The 17251-nt window shown below is 49.6% G+C and overlaps 1 protein-coding gene across 3 annotated transcripts in view; it reads left to right on the top strand.

Annotated features, from left to right (window-relative positions):
- arid1ab (AT-rich interactive domain 1Ab) overlaps positions 1 to 16395 on the top strand; it is a 68602-nt gene extending 52207 nt beyond the window's left edge. For 2 of the 3 annotated variants that reach the window (XM_070436114.1, XM_023975168.3), the window contains exons 5-19: positions 1160 to 1400; positions 1631 to 1717; positions 1958 to 2128; positions 3611 to 3929; positions 4828 to 4988; positions 5079 to 5188; positions 5458 to 5667; positions 5895 to 6099; positions 8986 to 9118; positions 9338 to 9495; positions 9748 to 10012; positions 10241 to 10337; positions 10545 to 11385; positions 12653 to 12783; positions 13026 to 16395. In XM_070436114.1, coding sequence (XP_070292215.1) covers positions 1160 to 1400; positions 1631 to 1717; positions 1958 to 2128; positions 3611 to 3929; positions 4828 to 4988; positions 5079 to 5188; positions 5458 to 5667; positions 5895 to 6099; positions 8986 to 9118; positions 9338 to 9495; positions 9748 to 10012; positions 10241 to 10337; positions 10545 to 11385; positions 12653 to 12783; positions 13026 to 14915 — 5019 coding nt within the window. In that variant the 3' untranslated portion in view covers positions 14916 to 16395. The remainder of the gene's footprint in view (positions 1 to 1159; positions 1401 to 1630; positions 1718 to 1957; positions 2129 to 3610; positions 3930 to 4827; positions 4989 to 5078; positions 5189 to 5457; positions 5668 to 5894; positions 6100 to 8985; positions 9119 to 9337; positions 9496 to 9747; positions 10013 to 10240; positions 10338 to 10544; positions 11386 to 12652; positions 12784 to 13025) is intronic. The other variant, XM_023975169.3, reaches the window with a different exon arrangement.
- The last annotated feature ends 856 nt before the right edge of the window (positions 16396 to 17251 follow it).

Below are 17251 nucleotides of genomic sequence, written 5' to 3'. Positions count from 1 at the left end.
CTCTCTCTCGCCCTGCCTCCCGTCAACCCTGCTGTCAGATGACTGGTCTTGTGATGTGTGTTCTGTGACCAGAGTGGGGGAGGTCAACTAACACGGTTCAAATCCTGACATGGCTCTTTAACCAGGGATGCCTCCTCACTTTTTGGTCTAGCCCCCAATCTGAGCATTTTTCTTTTATTATCCACTTGCACCCCCCTGGGTTGCTTACAGAAAAGGGGACACATATATACACACACACACACACACACACACACACACACACACATTCTCGTAAAGTCCAAGGCAAGGCCACTATTATAGAGTGGAATTGCATACAGACACTCCCCACCTCTCCTGTGGGTTACACACACGCTCACGATGCCATGTTCTTGCGTGGGTCATGGCACTCACAGTTCTGTGCTGGCAGAGAGGCATAGAGCGAGAAGGAGGGAGGCGAGGGTTGCTGAATCATCGTCCTCCTTCTGTCGGCCCCTCTCGGGTGCCTCCGTCAGGTCACGGCCCAAAAATAGCACCGGGCTCCGTTTCAACTTGAAAACCGCCGGCTTCGGGGCCGCAGCCAGCCTCTCTGCCTGCCTGCCACAGAGTGTGAGATTTTTGTGGGAATACTTGGCTACCTTCCAGTGAGGTTTTTTCTCTCTTTTTTCTCCACCACCTTCCCTCCACTTTTTCCCTGCCCTCGGGCCTGCCCTTGCGCAGCCTCCCTCCCTCCCCCCCTCCCTTCCCTCGGCCTCCCTCCCTCCCTCCTCCCTCCAAATGCACTGCCAGATGAACTAGCTAGCTGTGGTTAGAGAGGAGCACATGGGATCCACGTGACTACAGACAGCGTGTGTAAACAACTGAACTTCCTGCTCGAACACAATGATCAGCCCACCTCTTCTGACAATGTCATTGCCACAGCATAGCATTAGGGCCTTCGTCCCTGGAATCTGTTGATGTGGATCCCCTCTATAGACTTTGGACAGATGAGACGACTGTTGACTTTTGCTGCCCAATATGTTTGAACCGTACAACCCACAATATCCAAGTGAACATCACGCGTTCTGTTGCATAACCAAAACCATGTCTTCCAAATAAATAAATACTTTCTCGATTCATACTTCCTAGTGTTCTATGTCATTCTATGGTACTTACTCTCCTCTCTCGCCTTCTCTTATTCCAGGACCTCTCTGGTTCTATAGATGACCTGCCGACGGGTACGGAGGGAGCTCTGAGTCCGGGCGTCAGCACGTCGGGGGTGTCCAGTAGCCAGGGGGAACAGAGTAACCCCGCCCAGTCACCCTTCTCACCCCACACCTCGCCCCACTTGCCTGGCATCCGCGGGCCCTCCCCCTCCCCCGTGGGCTCCCCTGCCAGCGTGACCCCCTCCCGCTCTGGACCCCTTTCACCTGCTGCCGTGCCAGGTGGGTAGAGAGAGAGAGAATAGAGCTACCACACGTTTATGATCGCATATACGAGTGGTCAATAGAGCCACTGATGTTGGTTTCCAGAGAGAAGCAGTAATATCCTATCACATAGTACACATCCAGCTTCCTGAAACCGGTGTAAAACACCACTTTGTTGTAAGATGTACGCATGATCTGTTTGTTATGATGCCCAGTGGGTCTGAATCTCTCTGGTGATAATCACGCAGGTATCCAGATGCCTGCCCGGCCACCCAGCGCCCATTCAGACAGCATCCACTCATCCATGAACCAGTCAGCCATGGGCCAGGACAGGGGTGAGTAGGATAAGAGAGAGGTCGTGTTTGAGATCAAATACCCTGGCGCAGGCGACTGCAGCCTGCACCATCTACAAATCAACTTGCTCATTTATAGTTTGTTTGGACAGATTGACGTTCAACACCCGTCCCTCGATGGGCTTTTAGGAGACGAAAACGACTCTTCTATGGCTGCTGTGTGTGAATGAGAGTGTGTAGCTAACTTTTCCTCTCCTCCATCTCACTCTCTCTCTTTTGTAGTGTACATGCGTAACCCCCAGATGCCTCCGTACGGGTCGCCACAGCAACCTGGCTCCGCCTTATCCCCCCGCCAGTCGTCGGGAGGCCAGATGCATCCTGGGATGGGGCCCTACCCTCAGAACAACTCCATGGGGAACTACGGCCCTCAGGGCGGACAGTACGGACCACAAGGTGAGGCCCCGTACACACAGCTCGTACACAATGAAGTCATCAGGTTGGTTCTGTCCCGCTTAATGGGGCGGCAGATAGCCTAGTGGTTAAAGCGTTGGGCCAGTAACCGAAAGGTCGCTGGTTCGAATACCCGAGCCAACTATGTGAAAAACCTGTCGGTGTCCTTGAGCAAGGCACTTAACCCTAATCTGCTCCAGGGGCGCCATACTACTATGGCTGACCCTGTAGGTTGGCCGTCGCTGTAAATAAGAATTTGTTCTTATCTGACTTGCCTAGTTCAATAAAAAATAAAATGATGACCGGCCTAAAGATTCCAGGTCTCTCTTGAAAAGGAGACTAACCTGGTTAAATAAATGTTTCGGAAGATACGGTCACAACTATGTAGACCTCATACAAACAGATGGCAGCTACGCAAAGTTTTTTGCCGCTCCATGTAAGTAAAACCACTGATGGAAGGCTACATGCTGAAGCACCTTGGATTTAATGGGATACACAGGGGGAAGAAGATAAAGGGCTTCATTGCCAAAATCCCGAAGTATCCCTTTAACGATGTCCGTTAAGAGCTGCTGAATGGTTTTTCTCCCAGCTTAGTGAAAGGAGTGGGGGAGGAAGAGAAGGGGAAATGAACGCGTCAACAGGGAGCATATGATCCTCCTGAAGATCGGTAGTAGGAGCCACGTGCTTCCTTTCCTGCTTTAAAGTGCTATTGCTGTAACATACACACGGCTCGTCCTGATTGTAAAGCCATTGGTCGTCGAGATAGTAGGAGCACTGTACTCTCCTTTTTGTCCTCTTTTATAGCCTAGTATTGCTCTCTGGACCTTTGAAAAAGATCAGAACTTTCTAATCTTTCAAAAGATTTTTAAATTGTCATCCTACAACCATCACAGCGTTTCTGAGGTAGCTTAGATACAGAGAACCCTTTGAAGCTGTATTTTAAATGTAGAATAAAATGTAAAACGTGTAATTTTCTCTAGCTCTCTCCCTCAGAGGGCTTTTTTCACGGTTTTTGAAGAAGTAGGGAGATAGATTAGTCATCGAATCAGACTCTCGCCCAGCGTCTACACCAGGTTTCATCAGCCAGCCTGTCAGAACAGAGACCGACCATATCTGTGGAGTTAAATTTAGACGTGGACCACTGAAACTCCCAGGCAGGTTTCTATATGCCGGAAGCTAGAAAGTTTCTGAGGCAGACTAGGTCTAGGTTCACCACAGGCTGCATACAACAGGCCTAAAGATACACCACAGGTATCGATATATCTGCTTGAATCCAAACCACCTCCTTTTTAAACTCAAATAGTAGGCCCAGCTGTTAAGTCCTTTTTCTTATTTAGGATTAGAATGCTTGCTGTGTTAGAGTAAGACCTGGGTTGTATTCAGTTAAAATAAGACGTTTGGAAATGGTGAAATAGGGAGGTACTACATGGACAAATGACGTATGCCCTCTAGAACCTGATGCATCTCTCTCTCCTCACCCTCCAGGCTACCCCAGACAGCCTGGCTACAGTGGCATGCCCAACGCCAACTACCCTGGAGGTCCAGGAGGCATGAACCCTATGCCAGGCCAGGCTGGTGGGGCGCCGTACGCAGGCATGCCCCCCGGCAGGATGGGTCCAGGTCAGATGGGTGCTCGCCCCTACGGCCCTGGGATGGGCCCCAATATGGGCCCTGGCATGCCCCCACAGGTGACCTCTGGGATGTGTCCCCCTCCAGGCATGAACAGGAAGGTCCCCGGGGGCCCTCCGGATGCAGCCTCCGCCATGCACCACGGTGGCCCCGGAGCCAACTCTATACATAACAGGTAGGTCGCCTGGTCTGCACTCAACGACACAGTATTGCTGCTTTAGGAGACATCTTCACGTGCCATTCAGTGTTACATGGTTCATCTCTTTGTTGGAAAGAAAACCCCATTGTTTGATTCTTCCCACTCCCAGCGGGTGAGAGGTCAGGTGTGAGCCAACCTGCTAAGATGTAGACCATTCAGTCTACCAGTCAGGCAGGGTAACACAGAACACAGGGACAGAGAGGAAAGAGAGGTGGCTTATGAAAACATTGATCCAGGCAGTGAGTCACACAGTTGTTCAGTCAGGAAGTCAGCTGAGGCTCAGAGCAGAGAAACAGCTCCAGAGACAGACAGACAGGTGGAGAAGCCCGGAGAACCAGACGGGTATATCAGGAGGTAAGACAGGGCCCTGTTCAGTAGGGAGTAGAACGTTTTGAAACAGAGAGAAATACTCTTTTTATTTTATATATATATCTTTTTTATAAGAGTGTACCCTACTGAACACAACCCAGGTGTCCACTGAGGATGTTGAGCAGAGAGGGAAGGGGAAAAAAGGGACGGAGATAACAAGGGATTTTAGGCAGATGTTGGCCTCTGTAAGAAAAGGGAGTGATGAGAAATACAGTATTCAGACATTTAGTTGGTTTTGTTTGTGAAAAATTATTCATATCGTCAGATTAAAACCTCTGATCTCAAACAGAAACTTGTCAGGAAATGGAATAAACTGACATATTTTCCCATTGACGAACATACAATTCAGAAACGTCAGAAGCTATTTTGAATACGTTTTCGTTATGAGGTTTTCATCCGACAGCGCCGATATTCTTCCGTGTATGTTTTGAATATTGCCATGTTGTTMTATAACTGTGTCATGTATCGTAACCATTGTGAATGGTTTTATATTGCCCTCCCTCAGGCCTCCAGGCTACCCCCCCAACATGCCCCAGGGGATGATGGGATCAGGGTCTCCGTACGGCCCGGGGCCGGGGGCCATCAACAGCATGCAGGGCATGTTGAACCAGGGAGGACCCTATGGAGGAGGGCCCATGGGAGGGAACATGGCCAACAACACACCTGGTGAGTCTGGAGGACATATCCAATCTGTTGGGTCTCGACATTTTATTATCACCAAACTCAAGTGGACAACATTTGTTCTCCATCTGCCAGGCATTGTTCCTAGCCCTGAGTTTGGCATCGATGTCAAACTGAACCCAGCCCAGAAGATGAACAACAAGGTGGACGGCACGCCCAAACCTGAAACCAAGAAGGTAAAGAAGGTTTGTGGTCACTGACTTGTGGTACTGAATGATACAGTCAGAATGAAAGCGCTGCATGGTTGTGTTTGTGCATAGAAATAGAATCCCTAGAACGGCCAAAGCCCCTCTGACCATGGCAATTTGACTGGTAACGTCATGAGCACACTCAAAATGGCTGACCTAGTATTGGGATTCTACTTCTGTGGCTTAGTGAGTGGAAGTAAGTTGATGTCAATGGTGAATATCAAGCCAAATCCTCATCTCTTCCTCCTCCCATCTCTCTCTTTCAGAAGTCAAACTCTTCGACGACGACCAATGAGAAGATAACTCGTCTGTATGAGCTGGGTCCAGAGCCGGAGAGGAGGACGTGGGTAGACCGGTACCTGGCGTTCACTGAGGAGAAGGCCACGGGCATGACCAACCTTCCCGCCGTGGGACGCAAACCTCTGGACCTCTTCAGACTTTACGTCTCGGTCAAAGAGATAGGAGGCCTCACACAGGTCAGTGGGATACCGGTTTTGCAGTACTTGGTGTATAGCGTGTTAGTGTGTCTTTATCTGTGTGTTTTAGTATACCGACATGTCATCATTTGCCTGATAATCTTGTCTTATCGTCACTTAATGTTTCTACAGAAATGTAGAGTTATTCTATGAACACATAGTTACCTAGTCTGGACTGTCTGGGAGCTGTGGTGTTGTAAGCTCTCCTCGTTGCTTCCGCCCACCAGGTGAACAAGAATAAGAAGTGGAGGGAGTTGTCCACCAACCTGAACGTGGGCACGTCCAGCAGCGCCGCCAGCTCCCTGAAGAAGCAGTACATCCAGTGTCTGTACGCCTTCGAGTGCAAGATCGAACGTGGCGAGGACCCGCCCCCGGATCTCTTCATCGACGCCAAAAAGACCACCCAGCCCAAGATCCAGCCCCCCAGCCCAGGTCAGTGTTGTGTGTGTGCATCAGCCCTCTAGCCCATGTCAGTGCCGGACAGTCAAACTAAACCTTTACGTCCCCTCCCTCCCATACCGACTCTGTTCAGTTTGACTTATAGTCACATTGATTCAACTGGAATGAATGAAAGAATGTTTCATTTCTCCAGTCCCTTGAGGTTGGTGTGGTTACTGTGCTATTTATCACATGGATCTCTCGTTTCCCTCCTCGCCCCATATAACTGGGCCATGAACTAGCATATTTTACTGTATCCTATTCATTTTAAAGTTAAAAGGCAATCTTCCAACGCCGTTTGTCATCTCTGTATGAGCTGCTGCCTTCTATAAATCACCGCTGTTTTGGCTGATAAGTGATAGCGTTGCTAAGGTAGTAAGTCACGGGTGTGTTTGTGGTGTCCTCCGACAGTTTCATGAGCATATCTGGGGGAATACTTCCTGGCATTTACCAAAGTGTGTGTAAAGACAGGGGGGGGGGGGGTCGATGTGTCCTTTAGCCTGGTATGTGTTGGTCTGTTTGGTATGTGTCCTGTCCTGGATGTCCTTCTGCCGCCTCAGGCCACAAACACTCATTCAGTTTATTCTAAACATATTGGTATGCTGAGGCAGTCCTGTGGTTGTCTATGAGAGGCGCAGACCGTGTGTGTTTGTTCTGCGGTTCCTCATCGTCTAATGCTGGAGGTTAAAGGGGCTGTCCTCAGTCATCTGCCCTACGCTGCTTCTCTCCTCAGGGGGGTGTTGTGTTCTGTCGATGTTCTCACCCTAAATGCTATTTGTTTTGGAGAGGCTGGTCTCTGGTATCCCCCAGCCTGCCTGGCAGACACACCATGATGACATGATGCCAGAACCAGCCACGTGCTCCTCAGCAGTCTGCTCTGCTGGTCTGGTCTGGCGTAGCCAAGCCAAGGATAGTCAGTCGTATCTGGGGGTAGGGAGTCAGTGCTGGGGGGGTGGGGAGTCAGGGAGTTGGGGGGCAGAAAGGGACGAGGATGAAGGGGGATTGTCTGTTGATACCTCCATTACTAGCTGCTGCTGCTAATACTACTACAGTGCATGGTGTCTGGTTCCTGGCCCACGGCTTCAGACACCCTCTCCCTCCCTCCCTGGAGCTTTGTGCTGAGCCAGAAAATGATGAATGGGAAGAGGGGTGGGTGTGTGTGTGTGTAAAGTGACACACTTTTTTTTTTTGCTCCCTCCCTTGACTGTTCTTTTTTTCCCTCCCTGAGATTCTGCCCCCCTCCTTCTCTTCAGCTGTAGTGGAGGGAAATCCCTGCCCCAGGGGAGGGAGGGAGAGGGGCAGGGATTTCCCTCCAGCTGACTGATGTGAGCAGTGCTGTATGTGACAAGTGAGAAAATGTGAATAACTGTGACCTGCCAATGACCTCCTGTGTGTGTGTTTGTGTCAGTTAATGAATGGAACACATGACTCATCAGACAGGCGTGAGCTGGGCAAAGGACGAGAGCCACCCCATGCCATGCAACACAAACACACTGGGCCATGTGGTAATCTGACGAGAGCCATGCCATGCAACACAAACACACTGGACCATGTGGTAATCTGACGAGAGCCACCCCATGCCATGCAACACAAACACACACACTGGCGACCATGTGGTAATCTGACGAGAGCCACCCCCCCATGCCATGCAACACAAACACACTGGCCATGTGTAATCTGAGAGAGCCACCCCCATGCCATTGCAACACAAACACACTGGGCCATGTGGTAATCTGACAAGAGCCACCCCCCCCATGCCATGCAACACAAAACACACTGGGCCATGTGGTAATCTGACGAGAGCCACCACATGCCATGCAAACACAAACACACTGGCCATGTGTAATCTGACGAGAGCACCCCCCCCCCATGCCATGCAACACAAACACACTGGACCATGTGGTAAATCTGACGAGAAGCCACCCCCATGCCATGCAACACAAACACACTGGACCATGTGGTAATCTGAGAGAGCCACATGCCATGCAACAACAAACACACTGGGCCATGTGGTAATCTGAGACAGAGACCCCATGCCATGCAACACAAACACACTGGCCATGGTAATCTGTGAGAGCAATGCCACCACACCAAACCACACTGGGCCATGTGGTAATCGACAGAGCCACCACATGCCATGCAACACAAACACACTGGCCATGTGGTAATCTGACGAGAGCCACCCATGCCAACAAAACACACTGGGCCAGGGTAATCTGACGAGAGCCACCCCCCATGCCATGCAACATAAACACACTGGCCATGTGGTAATCTGACGAGAGCCATGCCATGCAACAAACACCACTGGGCCATGTGGTAATCTGACGAGAGCCATGCCCATGCAACACAAACACACTTGGCCATGTGGTAATCTGATGAGACCATGCCATGCAACACAAACACACTGGGCCATGTGGTAATCTGACGAGAGCCATGCCATGCAACACAAACACACTGGGCCATGTGGTAATCTGACGAGAGCCATGCCATGCAACACAAACACACTGGGCCATGTGGTAATCTGACNCCATGCCATGCAACACAAACACACTGGGCCATGTGGTAATCTGACGAGAGCCATGCCATGCAACACAAACACACTGGGCCATGTGGTAATCTGACAGAGGCTGACTTTAGATCATTGTTTCCTGGTGACTTGGTGATGCCGGCAGCTAGGCATGCTGAGATGAAGGATTCCCAAAGCCAGCCTGACTCCTCTGTGCACTGTGTGTGCAGCATGGGATTTGAGAGAGGTTTAGCCTCAACACTGCTGAGGTGGTCTCTATCTCTCACTGTGAGCCTCTATTACCACTGAGGCTGTGTGGGATTTAGCCCCGTGACGTGTGCCTAAAATGTGCTTATTTCTACTGTGTGTTGCAGCTGGGTCTGGATCTCTGCAGGGCCCCCAGACYCCCCAGTCCACCAGTAGTTCCATGGCGGAGGGGGGGGACCTGAAGCCCCCCACCCCAGCCTCCACCCCTCACAGCCAGATACCCCCCATGCCAGGAGTCAGGTACCTATGATACTCTCTATTACTGTCTCAAAACAGCACTCTCTACCACACCTGACAACAATCTCCTACCCTTCCTTCTTCCACCGAAGAAGTGTTGGTAACAAAAACAGAAGAGATTTTTCCATTCACGGGGAAGGAAACTCATTAACACAATTGAAAACTCTATTTAGCTTTTTTTTTTATTGTGTGGGTAATTAACTCTCTCTCGCTTCCCTATAGGCTGCAGGATCCGTTTGCAGACGGGGGCGACCCGGCGTTTGCCAGACGGAACTCTATGACCCCTAACAGCTACCAGCCTGGGATGGGTGGTCCGGAGATGATGGGGCGCATGGGGCCCTATGAACCCAACAAGGACCCCTTTGGTGGCATGAGGAAAGGTGAGCAGTGGGTTAACTGGCTTTTAGACATTTTATTTGGAGGTCACAGGAAATTGTAGAAGAATACTGTACGAAGACTTGGAGTATATTGTCTATCATCCTGTGTGATCATGCGGGGCTCAGTTGGTTAAGACTGTGGCTTTGTGGGTTGTGGTGGGTTCTAACCACCTGCTAAGTGGCCTAGACAGACTTGTCCCGTTCAATATTGAGACACTGTTTAGTGTTTAACCAGAACTCTTTGTGTCTCTGCAGCTGGAGAGCAGTTCATGACTCCAGCGTTGGGCCCTAACAGTGGTATGGAGGGGCAGTTCAACAGAGGCCCCCCAGGGCCCATGGGCCCCAACATGCAGATGGGTCAGAGACAACAGTACCCCTATGTACCTGGATATGACAGGAGACAGGAACCAGGGATGGGTCCTGACGGCAGTATGGGTCCTGGAGCTCCCCAGCCCAACCTGATGCCTTCAGGGGCCGATTCGGGGATGTACTCCCCCAGCCGACCCCCACCGGTGCAACGGTCAGTACCTCAAACTGGGCTAAGTCACATAATGGATCTTATACATGTTAAATAATTACTGTATTTTGTCAAGAAGGTGTGGATCTTGGTGTGAGTTTATGTTATCTATTCAAACGTTTACTTTCTCTTATTTTGTGTTGTTTTCTGTGTAGTTTATTTGAGTTAAGTTCTGCTGCATTTTCAATAGCCAAAGTGTTAGTTTGTTTACCTTGTTGTATGTTGTTTCAGGCATGATTCCTATGGTAATCAGTATCCTGGCCAAGGAGCGCCACCTGGTGGCCCCTACCCCAATCAGCAGCCAGGAATGTTTCCACAGCAACAACCGGTAAGAACATTTTGTCCACTGCTCTTTGTATACCCATATCTGCTTCAGAAGCCTTGTAAATGTGGAGTTAAAATGGACTTGCATTTATCAGTATAACTTCCGTGTAATGAATGTGGGATGAGATATATATTTAACTTGAAATGTATTGAATTCATAATCAATACCATTGCTTTGATATTGAGATGCTAACAATGTTACTGTCTTCAGAACTATAAGCGTTCTCCAGGCGACGGGGCCTACGGTCCCCCAGCGAAGCGTCATGAGGGGGATGGGATGTACAATGTCCCCTTCAGCGGTCAGCAGCAGCCAGGGCCCCAGCCCTCTGGAGCCCCCCAGGGCCAACAGGACATGTACAATCAGTACAACACAGGTTACCCCGGCTCCGACCGCCGACCACCTGGACCCCAGGGCCAGTTCCCCTTCCCCTTCGGCCGAGACCGGGGGCCCTCTAGCGGTGGCCCAAACTCCCAGTCCCCCATGCCTCCCCAAATGATGGGCAGCCCAATGCAGGCGGCCCCTGACGGCCCTCAGTGTCCCATGTGGCAGGGACGCAACGAGATGGGCTACCCCAACTACCCCAACCGCCAGGGGCCTCCAGGACCTGGCCAGGGGCCACCCCAGGGGTACCACGGCATGAACCGGTCTGAGGAGATGATGCCAGGGGCAGACCAGCGGATTAACCACGAGGGCCAGTGGCCGGGACACCCCAGCCAGAGACAACCCCCTTACGGGCCGGGGGGCTCGGGTCCCCCCATGTCCAGACCTCTGCAGTCCAACTATCAGAGCTCCCAGAACCACATATCCCAGGTGTCCAGTCCTGCCCCCATGCCCCGCCCCATGGAGAGCCGGACGTCACCCTCCAAGTCGCCCTACATGCACTCAGGCATCAAGATGCAGAAGGCGGGGCCCCCCGTGCCTGCGTCCCACATAGGCCAGGCCCCTGTGCAGCCCCCTCTCATCAGGCGGGACATATCCTTCCCCCCAGGGTCGGTGGAGGCCTCCCAACCCATCCTCAAACCCAGAGGAAAACTCACCATGAAAGACATCGGTACGCAAACTTGCCATTTTCAGGAGATTAAATGTTAGCAGACCCTTTGCACAAAGTCACTTACATTGTTCAAAAACATTATACACTACCATTCAAAAGTTTGGGGTCACTTAGAAATGTCCTTGTTTTTGAAAGAAAAGCAATTTTTTGGTCCATTAAAATAACATCAGAAATACAGTGTAGACATTGTTAATGTTGTAATTGTTGTAATTGACTACTGTAGCTGGAAACGGCTGATTAAAATAAAAAAGAAGGCTATTTGATCATTAGAAAACTCTTTTCCAATGATGTTAGCACAGCTGAAAACTGTTGTTCTGATTAAAGAAGCAATAAAACTGTCCTTCTTTAGACTAGTTGAGTATCTGGATCATCAGCATTTGTGGGTTTGATTACAGGCTCAAAATTGCCAGAAACAAAGAACTTTCTGTCTATTCTTGTTCTGAGAAATGAAGGCTTCCATGCAAGAAATTGCCAAGAAACTGAAGATATCGTACAACGCTGTGTACTTCACAGAACAGCGCAAACTTGCCTCTTCACTGTTGACGTTGAGACTGTTGTTTTGCAGGTACTATTTATTGAAGCTGCCAGTTGAGGACTTGTGAGGCGTCTGTTGCTCAAACTAGACACTCATGTACTTGTCCTCTTGCTCAGTTGTGCACTGGGGCCTCCCACTCCTCTTTATGTTCTAGTTAGAGACAGTTTGTGCTGTTCTGTGAAGGGAGAAGTAGACAGCGTTGTATGAGATCTTCAGTTTCTCGCATGGAATAGCCTTCATTTCTCAGATCAAGAATAGACTGACGAGTTTCAGAAGAAAGTTCTTTGTTTCTGGCCATTTTGAGCCTGTAATCAAACTCACAAATGCTGATGCTCCAGATACTCAACTAGTCTAAAGAAGGACAGTTTTATTGCTTCTTTAATCAGAACAACAGTTTTCAGCTGTGCTAACATCATTGTAAAAGGGTTTTCTAATGATCAATTAGCTTTTTAATATGATAAACTTGGATTAGCTAACACAACGTGCCATTGGAACACAGGAGTGATAGTTGCTGATGGAGTGATAGTTGCTGATAATGGGCCTCTGTAGATATTCCATTAAAAATCAGCAGTTTCCAGCTACAATAGTCATTTACAACATTAACAATGTCTACACTGTATTTCTGATCAATTTTATGTTATTTTAATGGACCAAAAAAGGGCTGTAATGCTAGTAAAGTGGTGCCATCCTCCTGTATCAGTCACTGATGTATTTTCTGCTGTGTTCTCTCAGGCACCCCAGAGGCCTGGAGAGTGATGATGTCACTGAAGTCAGGCTTACTAGCTGAGAGCACTTGGGCCTTGGACACCATTAATATTCTACTGTACGATGACAACAGCATTTCTACTTTCAACCTCTGCCAGGTGAGTTACAACAACAGGCCTTAGAATGAAACACCCATAATACTTTTATTATATTAATATTATACTTTAAAAAATTTACCAGATGATAGTGTTTTTCTCTAAGAAGCATTCTAATAAAACTTTCAAATGTCTATGTATTGTATGACATTATCCTCCATTCAGATTTTCTAGGTTGTCACATCTCTGAATAAAGAATTCATGTATGATTACAGCCTGTCCTGTCATATCCTGTCTCCTCTCAGCTGCCTGGGTTCCTGGAGCTGGTAGTGGAGTATTTCAGACGCTGCCTCATCGAGATCTTTGGCATCCTGAAGGAGTATGAGGTGGGAGACCCTGGCCAGAGGATGCTCATCGACCCGCATGCTGCCGACGAAGACTGCTCTGACGAAGAGCTACCTGAGCAGGAGGACATGGAGGAGGACGAGGAAGAAGAAGAGGACGAGGAGGAGGAGGAGAGGAAAAGCAACGCAGACACCACCACCTCGTCGCAGCAGGTCCAGGTGAAACAGGAGGGGGTGGGGAAAGAGGAGAAATCCACAACGGAGAAGTTGACAGCAGAGGAGGAAAGGGAAGGAGGAGAGTCTTCTTCCTCCTCCCCAGCCCCTCAGGACTCTAGCCTCCCCCAGGAAAAACCCAAACAGGCCAGTAAGTTCGACAAGCTACCCATCAAGATGGTGCGTAAGAAAGACCCCTTCCCCGGTTGCCGTTCCAGTAAACTAGGCCGGCGGCAGAGCTTTGACAGCGGACTGATCCACTGGAGTATCGGCGGGGGGGACACCACGGAACACATCCAGACCCACTTCGAGAGCCGGTCCAACCTCCTCAAGCAGCGGAAACGGGTGCCGCCGTCAGTCACCGAGAGCAGGAAGAAGGTTGCCGTGACTGTGTCAGAACACCCTGAGAAGACCAAGCCTGGCAAGGAGCAGACCACCTTCCCTGCAGAGAAGACCACCAAGACCTCCGCCCCAACCACACCTGCCCCGGTCACCGCCACCATTGACGACGTCCTGTCGGCCCGGCCGGGCTCAGTGACGGAGGAGGCGGTGCGAGGAGCAGCCGAGGAGCAGAAGGAGAACGGGGGAAAGTTCTTGTTCTCCATCCGCCAGGCGCAGCAGAGCCGACGCAACATCACCATCCTGGAGGACGAGCCTCACAGCAAGGACGAGACCCCACTGAGCACGCTGTCGGACTGGCAGGATGCCCTGGCCCGCCGCTGCATCTGCGTCTCCAACATTGTTCGATCGCTCTCCTTCATCCCCGGCAACGACTTGGAGATGTCCAAACACCCAGGGCTGCTGCTGCTGCTGGGCCGTCTGGTCCTGCTCCACCACCGTCACCCAGAGAGGAAACAGGCCCCCGTCACCTACGAGAAGGAGGAGGACGAGGACGAGAGGGTGAGCTGTGAGAGGGACGAGTGGTGGTGGGACTGTCTGGAGGTCCTCAGGGAGAACTGCCTGGTCACTCTGGCTAACATCTCCGGCCAGTTGGACTTGTCCATCTACCCAGAGAGCATCTGTCTGCCCCTGCTGGACGGCCTGCTTCATTGGGCTGTTTGTCCTTCGGCCGAGGCCCTGGACCCTTTCCCCATGCTGGGGCCCCATGGGGCCCTATCCCCCCAGAGACTGGTGCTGGAGACCCTCAGCAAGCTGAGCATCCAGGACAACAACGTGGACCTTATCCTGGCCACGCCGCCGTTCAGCCGGCTGGAGAAGCTGTACGGGACGCTGGTGCGCCTGGTTGGGGAGAGGAAGGTGGCTGTCTGCAGGGAGATGTCTGTGGTCTTACTGGCCAACCTGGCCCAGGGAGACAGCATGGCGGCCAGGGCCATCGCCGTGCAGAAGGCCAGCGTAGGTAACCTCCTGGGCTTCCTGGAGGACAGTCTAGCAGCCACYCAGTACCAGCAGAGCCAGAGTTCCKTGATGCACCTACAGGGGGCMCACTTTGAGCCCACRAGRGTGGACATGATGCGGCGAGCGGCCCGCGCCCTGCACGCCATGGCTAAGGTGGAGGAGAACCACTCAGAGTTCACCCTGTATGAGTCCCGCCTACTGGACATCTCTGTCTCACCACTCATGAACTCTCTGGTGTCCCATGTGATCTGTGACGTACTCTTTCTGATTGGCCAGTCATGACAGCCGTGGGGGTTTCAGCTTCGCTTTCTCATTCTGTTCCCCCACCCCGTTCTTCACCCCCCCCTCTTATTTTTTGTGTGTGTCGAGTGGGAGAACTAAGAGCAAAACTGACTGTCCTAGTTTTAATTTATGCAAAATCACCTCGGATTCCACTGTCTGTCCTTTCTACTCCCCTGGTTCTCACTTAAAGGACAGATTTACTGAAGTAGCGGTGGTGTTAAACATTCTGGAACACAGAAACTGAGAAACTAACGTGGATATGTGATAAAACAGATTAAATGGGACCCTGGCTTGGGAGGGAGGGAGAGCGCTGCCCGGCGGGAAACAACTTTTTTAATGAAAAGATTTTAAAAAATCGACACAAAAAAATAAAACATAAAAACTGTAACCAAAGTTGCTGTCTCGTTTACAGTGAGTTTGGGGGATATATGTGCCCAGGTTCTCCTCCCTTGGAGTTGGTGGTGAGCAGGGCGGGCATGGACGGGGAAAACCTGTTTTTGGTTAATGTACGGTGAAACAGACTCCTGGACTCTGGTTTGGTATACTGCTGTAACTTGGACGCTATCTATTCAGCCCTACACGACCCAGGTTATCAGCTGTTAACAGACAGACGGACATCTTCAACGGGGAGGCCTGTGCAGTAGATTGTAGGACTTTTTCCCCCCTGTACTGTACACCTTAAAAACAACTGTAAACATACTGTAATAATACTGTTTCACACTGAGATACGCTGGCTTGGCAGCAAACTGTAGTTTTTAAAAATGATTTTAGTTAAATGTTGAACTGAGAGAGATGACAAAAGGCTTTCCCCCCAAAGTATCGTGAACCTTACAACACCCCGACCTCTTCTTTGTCCCTCGATTGTATGACTTGACCCTTATAAAATAAGTCACCTCTTAGGACTGCTCCTCTACTTTAGACGCAGTCCCGACTGCTGTGTATATATGATGTTGTACATTACACTTCTCTCTCTAACCCTTCTGTTGCTCTTCACCATTTTTAATCTTAGATTAATTAAAGGTTACACTCAAGTGAAATTCCCTGCATCAAGTTCGCCATGGAATTACCTTTGACCCCTCACCCCTGACCCACCCGCCTGTCTCTCGCTACAGGGACTCCGCTGCTGCGACTCCCTCGCAACGCCTCATCCCACTCCCACCCCCACGACACACACTGATCAAGTTTGTCTCCAGTACCACTGAGTCTAACATGACAGAAACCATGTCTGCTACAGTTCCATTTCAGCTCCTACATCAAAGCAAAGCAAGACCCCTGATGAAGAAATAAACCGTTTGAATTTTGTTTGTTTTTCCAGTGATATGGATTCTGCATATTTGTATTTCAGACGATGTAGCTAAAGACTTGATGTAAATTCCTATTTTTTTTTCTCCTTTTTTTGGCTTAATGAATATAATTTCTTCATTATGAAATCTTTATACTATATGTTCCACGTGTTACGAATAAATGTACATTAAATCTTCGTAAGACGTTTGATGGATTTATTTACTATGGGCTTTTGAATGTGTCTGTTATTGGTGGCCCTGCAGTCATACACCACAGGTGTATTCACTAGGATCCGAACGTGCCGAAACAGGGCAGAAACTCTCGTTTTGTTACAAAGCGTTTTGCTACAGTGTGCCACACGTCTTTTGGATGTTAGGATCTCTGCTGTAGTCAAGTTGAGGCATATATTTTTACAATGCTACTGATCTCTACCATATGTATAGTTGATAATCTCCTAGAGGTTGCTGATAGTGTGTTATGAGATTGAGCATAGAACTGTACATACAGGAAGTGTGCGATCTACCTTCAACTCATAAGGCTTTTGTTAGCTACCTCAAATTGGGTTCAGCCAGGTTCTAGTACCGTAGAGGCCAGTACATTGCTTAAAAGTAGACTCAGTGAACTGACGTTTCCATGAGCAGCGCCGATGATATTGAGCTCGTTTTTGAGTGGTAAATCAAAAGCAACTGACTCGACAAAAGTTGAGCACTGAAGTCGGGGGAAGTGCATCTGCAACAGCTGAAAATCGGACACTGATGTGATTTTCCAATAGCAAGGCTGTGCAACATGGCCGTGTTGACATTGTTTATAAAAGTTGTTCTTTATATTGTCGAAATTAACATGTCTCCACATATCACACTCACAAACTGAATATATGTGTGTACATTGTACAATTAATTGGTGAGAGCGCCTCAAGTATCGCATTCATTTATACATACTGTGCCGGGGAGAAGTATTTGCCCCCTTTCTGATTTTAGTCTTGATACTGAATGTTAAGATCTTCAACCAAAACATATTAGATAAAGTGAACCTGAGTTTACAAATAACAACAA

This window comes from Salvelinus sp. IW2-2015, linkage group LG30, assembly GCF_002910315.2.
Source record: "Salvelinus sp. IW2-2015 linkage group LG30, ASM291031v2, whole genome shotgun sequence".
Taxonomy (NCBI): domain Eukaryota; kingdom Metazoa; phylum Chordata; class Actinopteri; order Salmoniformes; family Salmonidae; genus Salvelinus; species Salvelinus sp. IW2-2015.
Note: the sequence above shows the minus strand (reverse complement) of the source record. Positions and strands in the feature narration are given on the sequence as shown.